At 40.0% G+C, this 20,735-nt stretch overlaps 1 protein-coding gene across 3 annotated transcripts in view; it reads left to right on the top strand.

Moving 5' to 3' along the window:
• Nucleotides 1-20,735, top strand: part of AP4E1 (adaptor related protein complex 4 subunit epsilon 1) — a 564,842-nt gene that overhangs the window by 187,366 nt on the left and 356,741 nt on the right. For all 3 annotated transcript variants that reach the window (XM_044077456.1, XM_044077457.1, XM_044077458.1), the window contains exons 11-12: nt 6,189-6,328; nt 13,069-13,181. In XM_044077456.1, the coding sequence (XP_043933391.1) occupies nt 6,189-6,328; nt 13,069-13,181 (253 nt within the window). The remainder of the gene's footprint in view (nt 1-6,188; nt 6,329-13,068; nt 13,182-20,735) is intronic.

Raw genomic sequence — 20,735 nt, forward strand, 5'->3', positions numbered from 1 at the left:
CATGGCATCTTGTATTCTGGTGCTTCCCAATGCCAAACTGCATATGAGGAAGTTACAATGGTATCTCAAAAATGTATGGACACAGCACTGCCAGGATTTGGACACTGTCATTCAAATAATACCTTGCATTCAAAAGGAGTTGTTGTGGTGGGCTCAGGAATGTCACCTAAACAAGGGACTCTCTGTGACCCGGCCAGAGGCGAGTCAGATTCTAACGACAGATGCCTCAGACAAAGCTTGGGGAGCTCATCTGAATGGAAAGTGGATACAAGACAAGTGGCCTGCCAGACTACAACATCTACATATCAACCTGAAGGAGATGTTAGCAGTCCAGTTTGCATTAATAGCTTTCAAGGATTTACTTCTTCCAGGGCAGGTGTTGATTCTAACAGACAACACAACTGTCATGTGGTACATCAACAAGCAAGGGGAACACATTCTTATCCTCTATGCAGGCAAGCAATGATTTTGTGGGAGACTGCTCTCAGTTTACAGCTAAATCTTCAGGCAAGGTTTCTGCCGAGCACAGAACTCCTTAGCAGATGTGTTGAGCAGGCAATTATGGATCCCCACGAGTGGAAATTGGATCCTCATGTATTTCAGAAATTGACAGTGTCATGGGGAACTCCAGACATAGATCTGTTCGCTTCTCCACTAAACCACCAGCTGCCAAAGTTTTGCACAAAAGGTTTCATCCCACAGCTTGGAAAGTGGATGCTCTCTCTTTCAATTGGAGCAATCTTCATGTGTATGCCTTTCCACCTCTGCCTCTCCTCCCAAAGGTACTACTAAAGGCCAGACAGGACAAGCCAAGGATGATTTTGATAGCTCCAGATTGGCCTCGACAGCATTGGTACCCATTACTGAGAAGCCTGGCACGGAGCCTCCATGGCCCTTACCTTCGATTCCACACCTGTTGTCTCAGGAGGACAGTCATTTGCTCAATGTCAAGCTTCACTCTCTTCATCTAACAGCCTGGCATATTCTGTTTTGAACCATAGTGGGTCTCAACTTCCACAGCAAGTTTTGAATGTTATTTTGGAAGCTAGAAGGCCTAGTACAAGGAAAGTGTACGCAGATAAATGGAAGAGATTTTTATTTTGGAGTGCAGCAAAGGATTTTGATGTTTCTGAGCCTAATTTAAGTGTGGCTCTTCAATATCTTACTGAGTTACTAGACAAAGGTTTGTCCTTCTCTTCTATTAAGGTTCATGCTGCAGCAATTTCGCTCACTATGATTGTGACCCACCATTGTTTTCTCATCCTTTGTTCAAGCAATTTCTTAGAGGGCAAAGAATATAAGACCCCACGTAGAGCTCCTACTCCTGCTTGGGATCTCAATTTTGTGTTGGAGAAACTCACTCTACAACCTTTTGAGCCTGCAGCTACTACCGAGTTGAAATATTTATCATGGAAGACTGCTTTTTTGTTGGCCATTACCTCTGCAAGAAGGGTTTCTGAGTTGCAGGCCCTTATGGCGGTTGAGCCTTTCTTAATTTTCCATAAGGATAGGGTATCTTTACGTACTAATCCTTCCTTTATGCCTAAAGTGGTTTCTAGTGTGGCTTTAAACCAAACTATTCATTTACCTACCTTTTATGCAAATCCCCAAGATAAAGGGGAAAAGATTTTGCACACTTTAGATGTACACAGGCAGTTGCGATATTATTTGGACAGAACTAAAGGGCTCAGGCAGTCTCAGCAGTTATTTGTTTCTTTTGCTTTGAGTTCTCAGGGCAAGCCTGTGTCAAAACAAACTATTTCTAAGTGGATTGGGTTTTGCATTGCTTTCTGTTATTCCCATCATGGTAAGGAGGTTCCAGCTGGGATTAGGCCTCATTCCACTAGGGCTACTGCCACTTCGACAGCTTTTTTGAGGGGGGTGGCAACTAAGGATATTTTGGAGGCAGCTACTTGGAGTTCAGTGCATACTTTCTCTAGGCATTATCACCTACCACTTTATTCTAAATCTAGGGCTGGTTTTGCCACTGCTGTTTTGCAGGGCATTTTGGCAGCTCCTGCTTCCTTATAGTTTGGCCATCCTCCCTTACCTCTGCTTTGGGATTCTACCCAAGTGTAAGGACTGCAGCAATGTGAGATGAAGAACATAGTACAGTTTTGTACCTACCATAAATGTAGATGTTCAAGATCCACATTGCTGCAGTCCAATTTACCCTCCCTCCTTCCCTCTGTAGTTAGAGGCGGTTGTGTTGGTTGGGTTGTAAATATGGTGTATATTGTATATTTTGTACATATTTTTAGTGCTAGGTTGGTGGGTTGTTTGTTTGCTGTCTTTTGGTTTTGACCTTTCTTTCTAGGGTCTTCTGACATCTGGGGCAAGAAAAGACTGAGGATATGACGTCGGTCATGCGCATTTGTACCCTGACGTCCTGATGTCAGTCAAATGCGCCTTGACCGACGTCAGCCTTATACTTTGATAGTCGGGCCGACCGAGGACAGCGGACTACCCAAGTGTAAGGACTGCAGCAATGTGGATCTTCGAACATCTACATTTATGGTAGGTACAAAACTGTACTTTTTTTGTCTTTTACAAACTTTCTTACAAACACTATGATATTTTTCTTCATTGTATTCTGTGTGGAGCTTTTCTCCCCGGGCCTCTACTGAAAATGGAAATATCTCCAGCTAGACTAGCCCGGTCAACAAATGTAAAATAAAATAAAATATTCTTCCCAATTGAAAAAGGTGATTTAGGATTACCTAATTTGAAGGGATACATTAGAGCTGTGCAGTTAAAGCTCATGTACATAACACAAGCAGAAGGTTATAAATCAAAGTGGAAAGGGATGATGATATGAAGAGTTTGATAGATAAAGGAGAGAGTAAAATTTTGGATGGAGACCCTTAAGGAGAAAAACAGCCGTACAGAATATTATGTTCAGAAAGTATTTTAAGGATTAGGCCAACACAGGAAAAGAGGTTTTACTAATAGGGACGACTGCAAGTAGAGATATAGAAAATAGTCACGTGGGGCAGGAGTGTACTGGTGAGGATTAGCAAAGAAGCCAAAATATTTGTCAGCAAGTAACTATATAGGAAAAGGAATTAGAGCAGATTAAGGCCAAGCGGAAGTTTAGAGAATTCCTTCTGTAGCAGGGATTGATACCAAAGTGTAGGCAAAAACTAAGGTCTAGGGGAGAGCAAGCAAATGGAAAAGGGGTAGGGGAGTGCTAAGTAAAAAGACCAGCTCTGGCAGAGTTTGTAGTTGTTTAGAACAGAAGCTGCAATTAAAAAAAAAAAGTACTGCATGATAACAGGTTAGAAAATATTGAGAAGAGAAACTGTAATGGCAGTTTACAAATGTACAATATGAGGACATCTGTATGACTTCTAGGTATGCAACAGAGTCTTCAAAGTTTATGATTTTTATTTGATAGTGTGTGGATAGATGTTTTCATATTCCAAACAGACTTCAGAGAATTTTCTCAGGTAGAAAGCAAAGTCTGGAGTTTTTTTTTTTTTTTTTTTTGGGGGGGGGGGGGGGTAATGAGTTGACAGAGTTTAAAAACACACTACAGAGTACTTTGTCAGAAATGTTTGGGAAGCAGTTGGTTGTAACTAAGGAAATTATTCTTTTGGGCTGTGACCCAGGATTTGAATTGCCTAGATGTAGGTTTGATTAAATTTAATGTCTACTGGCTGCCAAAAAAAGCAGTTACTAGGAAATAGAAATCAAAATCTAAACTAATTGTAACTGAAGTAATGAATATTGTAAAGGTGGTGAAAGAATTGGAAATATAGGGGTCTTTAGAAAAGAGAATGAGTAAATTACCTAAAAATAAATGGACTTTGTTGGAATAATAAATGCCAAATAATATTCTTAAGGAGGAAAGTGGTTTAAGGGTTTCCAGGAGTTGTAAAGTGGTTTAAGGGTTTGCAAGAGTTGTAAAGTGGTTTAAGGGTTTGCAAGAGTTGTGCAGTTTATGTAACGATGGAGTGATTAATATTTGATAGAAAACATGTATGTATATTACATGAAAATAATAAGAAATGTCACAATAGTGTGTTTTCTTTTAATGCACATGTACCTATGTCATTTCAATTGTGATTTAATAAAGATATTTAAAAAATCGGAAAGGGAATGAGGACATCAGTGAGGTGCTAAGGAATTATGTTAGGAAACAAGAGAGGAAAAAATAATATTCCAGACTTATGGTGTGTATACATCATTAGCAAATGATCTGGCACACAGTTTTTGGATCAACTCCCAAAAAATTAAGGCTATAAGTATTGCACCCTTATCTGTTAAGGACAATCCCCCTACTCCAGCATTACAGATGCAGTGTTAATTGTGCCATTTTAAAAATGCCAGCACCGTAGAACCAGTTAGTATTCCTCTCAGATTCCTTCATGTAATGTACAAACTAATTTAGTAAATCATTTGTATTCTTGCTTATAAATTCATTATGAATGGCCATGTTCCTAAAGTCTAGATTCTAGCTGTAGTAGTCATAAGGAGGGTACTTTGTGAGACATAGATAATTCTAGATTGGTCAGACTCCCTTATATCTGGACAAATTTACAAAGTGATTTTTCAGCTTACTCTGAAAGATGCTGGTGACCTTGATCGAATGGTGTGGTCTTATTAATTAAAGATCCCTCCCTACTTTGTCTGAGAAGGTTGCAGTTCTAAAGAAGTAACACTAGTTGTAGACAAGGGATTTGACCACACATATTGTTAATTTCATAGGTAATTGCAGTAGCGAACTGTCTTTAAAACAAGAATAGCAGGTCATTTGCCTATATCAACTGACAAGATCCATTTGGAGTCCCTCAGGATTTTTAGTTGGGATTACTAATTTTTGGTCTGTTTTTGTGTATATCTAGTGGTAGAGAATTGTTTTTAGCAAAATGTGCTGATGACTGTAGTATAGTTAAATTCACCAGGTTTATAAAATACTTCAGAACAGTTTAAACAAAATTAATTGTAGGTGCCATAAGAACATTTTACGCTTGATCTCAGTAAATGTTATATTGTCATATTCTTGAAAAAATGTGTATTGATCACATTAGGAGTGGACACATAAATACATTAAAATAAAAAAAAAACTAGGAATCAGTATAGGTAGTTGTATCTTTCGGCTTTTAGGGGTCGCCACAACGGAACTCTGGTCCGCTAATGATTGGCAGTAGATTTTTACGTACCGAGTTGCCAGCTCTGACGCACAACCTTAAACGAAGGTACGCTCATTCATGCATGTCTCCGCACAGAAGACGTTTTAGCTGAGAATCGAACAGGACGTCATACTGTGAGGCGACAATGCTACCGCAGCACCACCAAATTACATTTTAATCATTTTGCTGTAAGCAGACTCAGAATGCTCTGCACACACCTCATTCTCCAAGGCATAACCACTAGATTCTGAAAATGATTGCAGTCTTACATACCAGACCATTTTTTAAGAGGCATAATGCCATATTTTGCAGTAGAAAAACAACTTGATTCAGTTTGAGAAGGTTTTGAGTTTCTTAAAGAAATTACAGCGGCTTTGAAATATGAACTGTAGTTAGTTAAACACTTAAGAAAAGTTTTTGTTCTCTTTACCCTACAGACTATTGAGAATGGACCACTGCTTGGTATGTAAAGTCATTTGTGACCGATTTCTGTTTGAAAAACTTTAGCTAGAGCATACAAGGAGAGGTGCCTACATGTGATCCAGAAAGAGAGGAGAATAGGGCAGATTCATTATCTTGTAACTACTGAGAATTTGGAATGAATAAGCGTTTGTATTTAAGTCAAAACGTCTAATTTTCATTATTGACAAATGACACTGATGAGTACAACAGCAACATGGGATAATGGCTGTTAAGCTGGGCAAAGGCCAGTTGGTCATAAAATGACAAACAAGCCTGTGAACCTAGTCTTTGTATGTTTCATGTTATGTTCTTCATTTCTAATGTGTGAGTGTATTCTTGAAAATTGTTTCTTATATCTGTGTTTTTGTATACCTGCATATGAATAAGGAAGTATTGTATTAGAATATAAAGTTAAGTTAATTATGACTGGTTAGTAGGAAAATGTTTTTAAGAAAGTGGTAAATAGTGTTGGTAGCAAGTACACATTTGTTCCAAATATTGTTTATTTAATGTAGACTATTCATTTTATTGTTTAATTTACTTTACAGAGTAATAAACTGTTTTTGTAACAAGACTTTCTTTTCTTTGCAGACCTTGGAGCTTCTTTATCGAATTACAAATGAGCAGAATGTGATGATTATAGTTCAGAAAATGCTAGACTACCTCAAAAAGAGCAAAGACGAGTATACCACAATTAACATTGTCGGCAAAGTGGCAGAACTGGCAGAAAAATATCCTTTAATGTTTATGTAATGTTAAAAAAAGGAGCTTTGACAACGCAAAATTCATAGTTGTAGTTAAGATGCTGTGAAAAAGATGGGTGTACAGCGAGGATAGTAACTGCAAGGCTGTATGTTCCAAATTAAGTTTAGGTGTACAAGTTCAAAATTCTGGTGCTATGGCTTCAGAGGCCGCTTGTGATGGGAATTGTCAGGATTTACTCTCCCTATATCCCCATCTTAGCTTAAGTCTGAATTTTTCTTTCCCCTTTCAAGCTCTTGGTAAGCATGTGTCCCACCAGTTCACACCATGGTGTCGTATGGCCTTCTAGGATGGTACTCTGTCAGTAGCTGCACTGCCCTTTTTATGCTTGTCACATAGTTTGGATTTCTGTCCTAATGTAGCCAATTCCTACATTCACTGCCTTAATCATGCAAAACTTCAAAGTGCTTCTGCAGTTATTAGGTTACAATCCAAGACCAGCACCAGCACTGCTTGTATTGTCTGTGAGAGATACATAATGTTTTCAAGTATATGATAACTTACAGATTGAGTAAATCACGGGTTTCTATTCACTTCAGATTGTCAGGCAGAATTCTCACACAGGGGCAGTAGGCAAGAAGGAAATCTGCATGCATTGAGATACCACACAGCATGACTGCCGTTTTTATTAACATCAGGCAACGTAACCAAGACAGTTTCAGATAATTAGAGTTTTCTTTTTATGAGGGCGGTACATCAAAATATGGTTTACTTCATACATCAGCTGTACAGCACAGAGGACTAAAGTCATGACTGAGATGCAAATGGCCAGGTATTGACTAATGTCTGTGACAAAGCATGATCTGGCAGGAGAGGTTGGGGATGGAGTAGCTGATAGTTGCTCCTCATCAGGGGAGAGAGGTGGTCCAGTCTACTTCAGTACCAGCATCTTTTGGTATAGAGTTGCAAGGCATGTTGAACATGGACTTGGAGGTGCTTAGTGATATATGGTAGTCTTCATTGCTTATATGTGGAAGTGCTTAGAGGTAGGTGTAGCAGGCCTTTGTTTTGGTGTGAGAGCACATTGGACACCAGAGGAGTGGGCTTATGCCCAAAAATGGAAAATGGTTGCCCCATAATTGGCTCTTCCCCAAAAGAAAGGCATAATAAATACAAAGTACAGTTACGAGTAAGAAGGGGTGATTGTTAACAGATGTATTGAGGGTAGAGAAAATACAAATTAGTTAAAAATATAGCATCGAAAATTCCAATAGAGCGAACAGAGTGAACTTTGGTCTAATGGCTGAAAGCTCTATAATTTGTCTTATTCAGAATTCATAAGTTAGACTTCCTGCCTTCTTCTTCTTCTTCTTTCAGCTTTTTCCCGGTTAGGGGTCGCCACAGCGGATCGCCTTGTCCGCACATTGAATGGCAGTGGAGTTTTACGGTGTCGAGTTGCCAGCCCGGCGCCCAACCTTCCACAGAAGGCACACTCACACGCACACCTAGGGCCAATTTAGAGTGTCCAATCCACCTGCAGCATGTCTTTGGGATGTGGGAGGAAACCGGAGCACCCGGAGGAAACCCACGTGACCACAGGGAGGACATGCAGACTCCGCACAGAAGGCACCCCAGCCGAGGATCGAACCGGAGAACCTCTTGCTGTGAGGTGGCAATGCTAACCACTGCACCACCGTGGCCACCCTGACTTCCTGCCTTCTACTTAATGTAAAATAGTGGCTATCTTGCATTTCCACGAATTAGATGGTTCTAATTCTGTTCAGTGGAGAAAGTGACTCCCTCAGCAACACTGAGTATTCCGTCTGAATCCGCCACTAAAGTGTGCTTGACAATAATTGTATTTAGGTCGAGGAAAATTCAGAGTCATATACTTAGACTGCTGGATCCCTTTCCTTTGAATATTATATATTTTGTAAAATATAATGCCATTTTCTTAGCAATTAAATGGGCTGGCTGAGAACTACATTGGAGAGCAATGAACAATACTGCATGTGTGAGGAACTGTCACAGTTGCCAGTCACAGTGGAAGGAGGTGGAGGTATGAGACATTTGAGCCTTAGTTGGTGTAAAAAAAAAAAGTGAGATCCTTGGAGGGTGGATAGTTTATAGGGTGTCAGGAAAGTCTCTTGGATGATAACAGTTCTGAGGTCTAATGACACACATTTGCAGAAACATTTCTGTAAAAAATCTATCACTAAGACAGTTCCTCACATAGTGTGGGAGCTCTCCAGCTAGAGTATGGTTGATTTCTGGGATTCCTCCTGTGCCAGGTGTAGACACAGGGATGGTTTAGATGTTTGATGCATGTGAGCTTTTCATGTAGATGTGAGATTGCATTGTTAGGGAGCAGGGTTTAATGGTCATACATGTAGGAGAGCATTCTTGAGGAGTATAGTCTGTTGCTTGTGCAAGACCCCACACTGGCCTGTCATGACCCAGTGTCACCTCTAGCATATTGTACCCTGAGTGTTGGGGCCTCTATCATCTATCATTCAGTCACTGCCTCAAATTATGTCATTGCCTTACATACCATGTGAGCACTGGGTGCACCCTGCTAGAATGAGGAGCAGGTAACTCTATCTCCCCCTCTTCACTTTCTTACTAAATGGGTGTTGAAGACCAAGGGGTGCCCCCACTCCCTTGTCTGTTTGACATCTTTAAAGAGAGAAACTGTCAGTCTTATGAGATCCAGTGTGGAATTTTTTTTTTGCTCCTCTGCCTTTCGATCCAAAAAAGTCAAATCTTTATCTGGAGAAGTTAAAGCGAGAGTCCCTCAGTAATCTTCCCCTTGGGCTATGGCCTGAGAAATGCCATTAACGTGGTCAGACACTATCCACTTTTTGCTGCTATATTCCATGGAAAAGAGCATGTTCTCTGTGGTGGACCCTTGGCAGAATAGAATGGCATTCTAGCTAAGTGTCATAGACTTGATTCTTTTGTGATTTATTTTGTCCTACATAGAGCTCAAAGACTACAACACATTAAAGTTGCCAACTAATAAAGTGTCCACAGTTTTTTGAAAGGTTGACATGGAACGTTTTTGAAAAAGCTCACTATGGATCCTAAGCTTTCAGGAATAAAGGGGGCAGTAGTGTAGGTATGGGGGGGGTAGAGTTAGCACTGAATGTAGCTGCTAATACATTGGTTATATCCTTGGGATCAGAAGGTGTGAAATTACGGGTAACCTCAATGCATTGTTGAACACTATTCCTTAATTTTCTTACATAATTGATGAAGGATTTCTGGTTTTCTTACTTTCTATCTTTCATGTCTGGCAAAGGCTGATTTTAAATGCACCTATTTTTGTTGCACCTTTCAACTGAAAAAGTCTGGATACTTCAACTTTCTTCAGTGTGTTGATAATTTGAGGGTGTTGTGCTGAAGCAGCTGAACTCCTGCTATCTTCACTGGTGTAGAGAGATGAGGCCCTGAATGTGGCCCAGATTACCTGAATTTGGTTAGTAGTTTGGATGTCTGCTGAAGCTGGTGTGGGGAGGATTTTATTTTATTCATTAAAAATCACTAAGGAAAAACAAAGGTTAACACTTACTTTTAGCCCAGGTAAAGCTGAACTCTCATGAAGACTCAGTATCTCTCTAACTTTGATTTCTGCACATACTACACAATAAACATTGTACCATTTTCTTTAATTGTGCTGACATTTTGTTTATGTTTTCATACAGTTAGATGTTCCCAAGTAAGACTGGTAGATTTTCAGTATCATTTGGTTTCTCAGTGGTGTTAGAGTTGTATAACTTCCTCACCTTTAAACCCTAGACCTTGAATAAACACCACCCTTTCCTCTCTGAAGCTATAGTGTCGCTGAATCAATGGATGTAGGTGTTTTGCATTATCTGGCCATCCGGACATGATCATTTCTTTCAACAGCTGCACTTCCATATCTTCTGTGATAGCTCCCTTTAATGCATATATATGTATACCCACAGCAAGGTACAGTTGTATTCTTTGTCTCCAGGACTTCTAATATTATGACCAGTTTCCCTGGATTTCCAAAGCAGTTGCTGGTTGAATCATCATTATTCTGAAATAAAAATTTAATAAGAGGCTCTAAAAAAAAAGTTAAGAGATGGCTGTGTGCACATAACCACAATGAAAATATGCATTCTTGCAATTTTGTGAGCTAGGGTCTTGTCATTGAGGTAGAACAAATAATGCGGGGGTAAAATGTTTGTGAAAATGAAATAATACCTAATTTTACTAGTAAAATCAGGAGACACCCATGAAAGAATGGATTTTGTGTGCACGGTTGGGAAATGAGAAAAATGACCATTTCTGCCGTTGCAAAAAAGATGGAGCCTGTTTCTTCCTTTTTGGCAAAAGTTTCATTTCTTCTGATATCATGTTGTAGGTGCTTTGTCACTCCTGGCCATAAATTCAGTCTTCCTGGTGTACAGTAATATGTACCAGATTAAACACATATCAAATAAAGGAAGAGACATGATTCAGTTGAGCTGCATATTTATTTTATTTTACATTTGTTTACTGGGAAAGTCCGACTGGAACGAGGTCCATTTACAGCAGAGGCCCGGGGAGAAAAGCTCCACAACAATACAATTACAACAAAAACAATTCTGTGCAGTGGTACATATACAATCAAAGAGATATATCATACAATAGTTTGTTCTAGGCAAGCTTAGCTTATACATAGTAAACCCTGGATGTCAGTATTGGTGGAACAAAACACACTTTAACTAATGCAATCAAAAACTTATGCCATTAAGGAGACATCTCACAAGATAAAATAATTTGCAAAATAGTAGGCCCTGTATGGGAGTATTTGAGTACTGTATATTAGAGATGGTAAGCAGTGAAGAGAGGAGGGTAGCAAGATTTGGAGGAGAGCAGTAAAGCATTTATGTTGTGCAAGGACAGAGCCATGACTGCAAGAGGTGTGACTTAAGTAACATTTTGAAAAGTGAGATAGATGGTGCTGAGGAGATATTTTGGGGAGATTATTCCATTTCCTAGCAATGGTGTGAGAAAAAAGAGCTTTCCCTGTGGTATTGTTCACTTTGGATATGCAGAGCAGGGTTTTGTTGGATGAGCGTAGAGGACAAAATGCTGAATATTGGTTTAGTAGTTGGTTTAGGGCTGGAGTTTTGTGGGGGTTCCTTATTATGTTGAAGGTGAGCACTAGGTGGTAACTAGCTGAGGGAGTTCTAACCACTGTAGTTCCTTTAGGGCAAGACAGTGATGACTTCTAAAAGTGGAGTTATTGGCGAATTTTGCAATTTTATTGTAACATGATTCTAGTTTGCCTAGGTCTGTTTTCTTGATGTGAATTAGGATTGGTGATGCATACGTTGGGGTAGACAAGAGGTGGGTTTGGGCTAGGGAGATTTGTGTTTGGTTTGATAGGAACTGTTTGTGTTTGTATAAAGTTCCTAATTTTTTATGTACCTTTTTAATGGTTTGCGAGATATGGACATCAAAGTGAAGATCCTTATCTATTTCAACACCGAGGATTACTATGGGGGGAGGGGGAGATTGTGGTGTCGTTTTTGGAGGTGATAGTGAAGGAAGGAGATGTGATTTTGTATTTATTGAGGGTAAAAAGGAGTAATTTGGTCTTGTTGGGATTTAAAATAAGTTTGATATCAGTAATCCATTGTTCACAGAGCAGAAGTATTCTTGGGTAAGCTTAAGAGTGGTTATGGATGGGACTGAGCAGATTAGTGTGAAGTCATCTGCGTACTGTATAAGTGATGCACACAGGGTGGAGGTATGTAGTTTGTTAGTGAAAATGGTGAACAGTAGAGGACCTAGTATTGATCCTTGAGGAATGCCTATAGTAGTTGGTAGTAGAGGTGATTAGTATACCTTGCCATTTGACTGATTGTTTTCTATCAGAGAGATAGTATTTGAACCAGGAAGTAGTGGAGAGGTGGAGGACATGGTGGATAAAGTGTCTAAGAGTAGGTTATGGGAGACCATGTCAAATGCTGTTATTCGTATATGCCCACTTCCTTTTGTTTCTGTTTTTGTTTGAACTGACTCTATGAAGAGGATTCTAAGAGTAGATGGCAGCATGGTTAAGCTGGCAAGATAGGGATTGCCAGTGCTTAGGAGCTGGTCAGTGGTATTCCAGAACTATTTTTAGTGAGTTTTTTGGATTGGCTGACAGTTTAAGGATCTATTTGGAGTTGTAACTTTAATTTCTTCTATGATGCTATGAAGACTTGGGATTTGTAATTTCTGTACTTCTCTAATTAGAACCACACTGTCGAGCAGTTTGAAAAAAAATATATAATTGAAATGTTGTACTGCCCAATAAAGTGTCAGTGGCTTCAGAGCAGGAGTCAGGATTATATCTGAAATAATAGAATTGTGGGCATTATGGATCTTGCTAATGTCATCAGAATACATTAATGAGCAAGGCATTGGTACTGTTGTTGCACAAGCTAATTCTGGAAGGGTGATGATTTGTGCTGCTGGGGAGGGTACCTTGCTCAGGGCTGTGTGTGTTTTTGCTAGACTGTGCTGGCATTTTACCCTTTTAGCATTACTTAGCAAGTGCAGTGGTACAGAGGTACTTCTGCTTCATAGGTAATTCTAGGAATTTTATGTAGCCATGTGGTTCGGGAAAGACCTTACTTTATTGCATGTCAGGGCATCGTTTCACCTACAGGTCTGAGAGAAAAAAAAAAGAGAGAGCCTGTTTCTAAAAGCAGAAAAATAGAATAGTCTGTGTCAGCAGTGTAAATAGCTCTCCTTAACATTTATTTACATATGCTCCCAACAACGAGTGGTTTGTTCAGACCATGAATGCTGTGTTTTCAGCTGGAGGAGACATAATACACAGTGATATCCCCAACAATTTTCTAAGGCTGCTGGCTGAAGGTAAGGTAGAAGATGTGCTGTTATTTTCAAGGGCAGTTTGCATTAACTGTATCATATAGATACTTCAGTACCTTCTTGTGATTATTTTTAAAAACAGAAATCTCCCTTGCCCGAATCACTCACTTTGTCCCAGTCATGGCAAGCTCCTTGCTATCTCCTGCATTTTGTATATTTCCTTCCATGTCACTGTTACAGTGTTCATAACGGAAGAGATCTCCTGCAAAGGATAGCCCAATGTCTGGCCAGTATACCAAAGCCTTTGGATTTTATAGGCACTGATCATCACATGTATGCTCCCCTTGTAGGGCATAGTGCATAAAGGTGACATACAGAAGCAAATACTCAGAACTTTTTTGCCAACAGTTCTAACGCCGTTATCGAACATGTCTGAATGTCTGTCTGCTGTGCTGATTACCAAGCCCAAGTCATCTTCAGATAAATGCGCCATTGGGGTTTCTTCTCTCTTTTTTGTCAGTTTTACTGTTACTTGTGTTCATGTCATCCAAAAAGGGAAAATGTCAGTATGGGAGGCAGATTCTCCTTAGACTGTCACAACCAGTGTTTTTTTTGTCTAGGTGCTTCCCATGACCATATGCAGTGCTGTATCTGTCCTTCCCTGAGCCTCCATAGTCATTTTATCTTCATCTCCATATACCTTGAGAACCAACGTCTTAAATTGTTGGCTTAGGGTGCCATGGTGGAATCCTCCCATCCTGAGGGACAGACATCTGCCAGGAAGAAGGTGAAATATCTAGGTCTGACCCGATTGTTCTCCAGCCTCCACTGGATGTCTCTCTAGAAGCTAGTGAAAGCCCTGAAGAATGGGTGGTGCTTGCATCAGATTCCTCTACTGCGGCCTTGTCGTAGGCCGGCAGGGATCGCAGTTCTTGCACATCCTCTGAGGCTTTTCAAATGAGAGATTCCTCAAATCTTAGTCTGGGGAGAGATTCCTACCATGATCATTGTGTCCTGCCAAGGGACTGAGCCTTCGATGGTTGTTAGGGCAGATATCCTGCTTATGAAAAAGCATATTACCCCTATTGCTAAAGATCCCCAACATGAATGGCAGGATTTTACTCAAGGCTTGTTTAATGCCTTTATGACTGTGAAGCCTCCTCAAGGGATGTCTGTTTCTACTCCTCCCTGGTCTCCCATGCCTCTTGGGACAAGGGTACTGGATTCCTCTGATGAAGACCTAGATTCTGGGGAGGAATCCCTTGCATGCTCCTCTCAAATTCCTGCTCTCCTCTAGACTGCGGTTTGGATGAAGTAAATTTTTTGAGCCCAAATTCCCCCTTTGAAGAATTATCCTTTGGGGATACTGTTGCTTGTATGATGAAGCATTTTAAGTGGGATTGCTCCCAGGTCTCTGACATCCAAAAGAGATGATATGAGCTTTTACAGAAAGGAGTCTCTTAAGCCATCTGCAGTTCTTCCTTTATTGGCAGCACTTTTGGACACCACCTCTACTGCCTCTGTAGTTCCTCACTCAGTCCCTGGCCTCTAAGAAACATGGCAAGTTCTGCAACATGCCTGAGGACTGCAAGTTCTTGTTTAAGTGTCCTTCTGCTGACGCTTATCTGGTTTTAGTCTCAACTGATAAGCCTTCAAAACTTTTACCTCCTTCTAATCTCCTTCCTTTTGTTATGGAGCATAGCGTTATGGAAAGGTTGGATAAAGTATATACTGCTGCCATGTTGTCATTTTGGGATATTGATAAACCCACGTGTTCAGGTATGTCTTGGCTCTCCTTTCTCGGGTATCTAAGGTTGTGGCTGATCTGCCTGATTCAGAAGGGAAAGCTTCAGCTCTTTCCCTGCTTGGGGCCACTTCCCAGGTCCCTCGTCACTCCATAAAATGCAGTTACGATGCTGCTGATGCCTCTTCCTGGGCTGGTACTTTCAAGTCGGTGATAAGGCATCATTCTTGGCTTTGTCTTCAGTCCTTACCTGATGATATTAAAGTCAAACTTTTGGATGCTCCTTTAGATAATAAAAATCTTTTTGGGACAGCTGAGCTTTTTAAACCCCTCCAGGATAAGAGTAAAGCCATGAAGTAACTCAAGCATATATTTGTCTCCCCTATACCCAAATTACAGAGGAATTACCCTTCTAAGTCTGCCTTCATTCGAAGCCAGACTAGTCAACCTCCTGACGGTATGAAGGGGTCCAGGCATTTTCTTCTTGCTAAGTCCACTCAGACTCCTTCTCAGAAGCTTTCCTTTCAGGGCATGCCTGTTTCTGTTTTACATTTTTCCTCTTCTTCCCCTCTTCCGGGTCTCCTTGTCTGTCCACCTTTGTCTGTCTTTTCCAAATTGATAACAGATCACCTCAGAGACTCGGGTACTATCTGTTATTTGTCAGCGGTATTTCATGATATGGACCCCCCCTCAGGCATTCTGCAGTCTGCTTCAGACCAGTTCTGTCTTCTCCCAAAGGTTTTACAGCCCCTTTTAAACCAGGGCAGCGTTCAACATGTTCCACCCACCCAAGTAGAAAGGAGTTTTTACTCCAGGATGTTTTTGGCTCCTCGTAAGGAGGAGACTTGGAGAACAATTTTGGCCCTCTCCCTCTTCAAGATTTTTCTCAAGGTCCCTGTTTCAGGATGTTGTATTTTCAGACTTTTTTTTCACTCTTCTTCTCCGTCAGGCCTTCTTAGTCTCTCTAGACCTCAAGGATGCCTGTCTTCACATTCCTATTCACCCACTGTTCAGGAAATGTTTGCATTTCTCTGTTTTTTAACCCTCGTTTTCAATTCTCTGCTTTGCCCTTTAGCCTTTCTGCTGCCGCAAGGGTATTCACCAGATGCCTCGCTCTCGTCATCATCATCTTTTACAGGCTTTGAGGGATACAAATTTTCTCTTTCTGTTTATCTAGACCTGTGTATTCAGGCTCCTTCCCCAGCAGTCTTGTACAATATCTTCACTTTACCATTTGTCTTTTACAAAGTCTGGGGTTCACCATCAGTAAGAAGTCGTCTGTGCTTACACCCTCCCAGGATCATATTTTTCTCTGTTACAGGATTCAGACCATTCCCATGTTGGTGTCTCTTTCTGCTCCCAAGATTTTGTTACAGACACCCTTCTTCCACTGTCCTGTCTCACGACCAGGGAATTTCTAAGGATTCTGGGGTTTATGATCTCCACCATTCCCATGCTTCTTCTTGCCAGGCTTTATATGAGGAAGCTTCAGTGGTACCTCAGATCGGTGTGTCTTCAACATTGCCTCCCCCTGGAGTTTCCTGTTCCTTTGCTTCCTTGTCTCAAATTTAAGCTCCAGTTATTGATTCAGCAAATTTCTCTCAATTCAGGACTGCCCTTTCATAGATTCATAGGTAAGACTTTCCCAGAATCTTCTTGTTGACTCCCTTTTGGCCCAGACAGCACTGGTTCCCCCTACTTTTTCATCTGGCCAGGGGCAATCGGCACAAGTTACCTCGCTGGGTGGATTTTTTCACTCAAGATAAGGGATCTTTTATCCAGTCACCTGTCCACTCATCAGATGACACTGTGAGTGATAGGGTTTTGATCACTTTTAGGTGTCTCCTCTTTGAGGACACGATTCGGATTCTGAAGGAGACGAGGAAACCCACTACCAGAAAGTCATATATGTCTTAATGGAAAAAAATGTGTGTTTGGTGCCTCTTTCACCAACAGGATCCCTTCTCAGTAGGGGTTCCTCTAGTTCTGTCATCTTTATGTGATACTGGCTTGGTATATTCTTCAGTTAAAGCTCACTTGTCTGCCCTTGAACCCTCCCATGCCCTCTCTGTTTTGAGGTTAGTGAATTTCTGAAAGGCATCCTTCATATCAGGACTCTAAGAAAGCCTATTTCTCATCCTTGGGACCTCAGTTTTGTTATTGAAAAATTGACTCCAGATCCTTTTGAACCTGCCAGATCAGTTTCCTTGCAACTTTTATATTTTGTTCCTCCAGGGGCAATTCATTTCCGAGTATTTGCATCTGTACTTCAACTTTATGCCCTGACCTGTACACAGGGAGCATGTGTGTGACGTATGGCACCTACAGAATCCAAAGGTTTGATGTACTGGCTGGACATTGGGTTATTCTTGGCAGGAGATCCCTTCAGTGAAGAATACTGTAACTGTAAAGAGAAGGACATCTACTGTTATGGTAAGATTTTACAAAACTGTACTTTCTTCTAATGTGGATTTTTGGAAAGTTCCTGTATTTAAAACCCTGGTTAATTAATCAGGACCACCTCGAGTGCAGTGTGTTGCTCAGATCCAGGATCTGAGTAATGATGTGACCATCCCAGTTCTGCTCATGCTACTCAAACCAGGAGATTCCACTAATAAAAAAAAAAAAAAGAGGCCATTATGAAAGCCCAGTATATCTGGTATTAACATTGATATTAGAGCCTGTCTAAAGGATTGGTCTTGGGACTTGTCTGTGGATCCCAGCTAAGATCAGAAAAGGCAGAAGAAAAGGATACAGAGGCCATTTCTTTGCCCAGCTTTGGCTTCTCTTCCTCAAAGTCCTTGGCATTTCTGGAAGCTTCTGCTTCTTTCCCATTAGGTTTGTAATCTAATCCCTGTTCACTGTCCTCGGACAAGTGTAAAATTGAGCTAGGAGTTGCTGCCCTAGCCTGATCTTGGGACTGAGAACTAGGACAAAGCCATCTTCTTCTTTATTTAACAATATGTAGTGTTTTTTTAAGTCCCTGAACCAGGTGTCTGTGACTGAATTTTGTTCAGGGAGACTAATTTTTCCTTACACTAGAGGTTATCCAGTTTCTATTGGTAAGACTCTCCCATGTGGTCTTCCTTTGTTCAGTAGCCTTGCCATTGCTGACTCTTGCGTCACTTTGTTTACTTAACATTGATACATAAGCCACAACCTCCTTCTAACTTGGATGAATGGGAAATGTGTAAAGTCCAGAGTATGTCTTCAAAGTAGAGACAAGTTTACTTCACTGTACTGTCACTGCAGGCCAGAACATCCCCATCATCTGCCTTTTTTAAGGTAACACAGCCCAGGCTGTCTTCTGTTTAACGAAGAATTGCGCCAGTCTCAGGCTAATGCAATGTTTAGGGGTGTAATTCTCTTAAATTAATTCTTCCAATAGATTGTTTTGGACTTCAAAAAGCTAGGGTGAGGTAGGGTCTTTTCTGCTGCGGAAGGCATGTATAGCACACTTTCTTCTAGTCCCTGTAAGACATTTAAGAAAAAGAAGATGACATAGACATCCCCCATCAAAGTACCAGACTACTCTCTAACCCTTAGGCCCTCTTTTGATGTCCCCAAGTAAGACTTCTTTCCATCCTTATTTACCCCTGATCTAGGAAAGCATCACATGGAATAGATGGCTTCTGGAATCATAAAATGAAGGTATGCCTAGGGCTGCATTAAGCTACCCTTACTTGTCACCCATAGACAGAACAGTTAATTTCAGAGATGCTGCTAATTTGTTTCCATTAGTTTTGCCCATGAGGATGCTAAGGATTGTTTCGCTAAAAAAGTGAGGGATATTCCTAACGTTTCCTTCTTCCCAAGAAGTTGGGAAAACATTACCAATCTAGATGGAAGAAGCTGTAGTCTATCTCACTTATGTGAATTTTAGCATGTAAAACTGTAATGCTTATTTACACATTAAAAACTCAAAAATATCCAAAGGAGGGAATAGTGCCTTGAAAATCACCAGAGCACACAGGATAACAGTGACCACAGCTTCACGAGTTTGAATAGGCAGCAATATTTAATCTTGTTTTGTTTTAATGCCAGAAATAACACAACCACGTTTTCTTCGTCCTACATACAGGACTTCATCAAAAATGAAATAAAGGCCTAATTCATTACTTTTATATTAATTCATTACCCTTTTAATCATATAAACCCCTTATTGTCAATTAGCTAATAAATAACTAAGCAACCTTAATTATCTAAATTTTAAAATACTAACAAACTTTAATATTAAATGTCAATGTTAAAAAGTTAAAATAACCCATAAAACACTTTCATATACATAACATTTTTTCTTTCTAATGGTTATGTATACAGTAAAATAAAAATACAATTAAACCATATCATACTATACATAGTCAATGTGCTATTAAAAGCAAAACTATACTGCCATCTATTGGTTATGTAACTACAATGCATTTAAACAGTTTTAAACTAAATCGTGTCTTAAAAAAGACAAACGTATCTGTTTAGATGTATTTATTTAAAAGGGACCTATTTAGAGTTTGGCAGACCTAAGTTTAAGGACTGGGGCCAGTGAGAGTCCTGGTAGCCTGTTGGCTTCTAATTTTAGTTGCCAAAATAGCTCCCTAAACTCTATAGCTGTCTCCCAAGGACCTCCCCGAGGATCAAATTCCACTTTTTCTATAACAAAAAAACAAAAACTGCTTCACTACAATAGGTACTATGTTTGTAAAGGGCATTCTTAATATCCTGTTTCTTAATGTCATTAAGGTGTTCATATATACGCCTTTTAAATTTCCTATTTGTCTTATGTGAAGGTGAGTTCTTCAAGCAGACTAGTGGGGTAGCCATGGGGGCCAGTTGTGCCCCCATGTATGCTAATTTAGTTTTGCCCGCATGGGAGGAAAAATATTTATTTCATTCTGAATATTCACAGTACTGGAGTTATTATAGACGCTATCTAGATGATATCTGTATCTTTTGAACTGGACCTGAATCCATATTGTATGAATTTATTGAATATGTGAATACTACAGAGTTTTTAAAGTTTACGCACTTTATTTCTCATGAGAAAATTCAGTATTTAGATGTGGTAATAGAAAAGGTTCTAGGGGAAAAAATGTTTAAATCAAATGTGTATAGAAAGGAAACATTCTCTAACTCTTATTTGTTTTTCACAAGTGCCCAGCCTTTTAGTCAAAAGGGGAATTGTAAAAGGACAGTTTATTAGAACTTGTAGAATAATTTCTTTAGATGAGGATTTTATGGTAGAAAGTAACAAATTGAGAAGGACGTTTCTAGAAAGGAAATACCCTTTGGGCCTAGTGGAAGAAATTGAGTATGAAGTTAGGAATGAGAGGAGAGGTAGATTTAGCCCTATTTTAGGGACACCTGAGGTGGTAAGGGTTCATGATGTTAACAATGGGTCTACTGAAACTAATTGGAATAGCAATTTCGTTTTGAATTTTAGTAGTAATGTTCATCATATCAGGGATATTGTTTCTAAGAATTGGGAGAGGTTTGGGAATTATTCGGACTTGGAGCAGTTATTTAAGGACCCCCTGAAATTCACATATTGGAAGGTTAAGAACATTAAGGATATGTTAGAAAATCACAAAACAAAACAGGGCAGGCAAAAGAAAGGCACATACAAGTGCGGTTCTTGCACACAATGTCCTTATGTACTTCAGGGAAACAGTGTGAATTTAAATGATAAGAACGAGAACGTTGAGACTAACACGTATTGTAACTGTGATATTATGGGGGTGATATATATTGCAATTTGTAAAATAGTGGGTGTTTCTATATAGGCAAGACAAATAGGAAATTTAAAAGGCGTATATATGAACACCTTAATGACATTAAGAAACAGGATATTAAGAATGCCC

The sequence above is a fragment of the Protopterus annectens genome, chromosome 7.part0 (genome assembly GCF_019279795.1).
Source record: "Protopterus annectens isolate FY-2018-M chromosome 7.part0, PAN1.0, whole genome shotgun sequence".
In the NCBI taxonomy this organism is placed as follows: Eukaryota; Metazoa; Chordata; order Ceratodontiformes; family Protopteridae; genus Protopterus; species Protopterus annectens.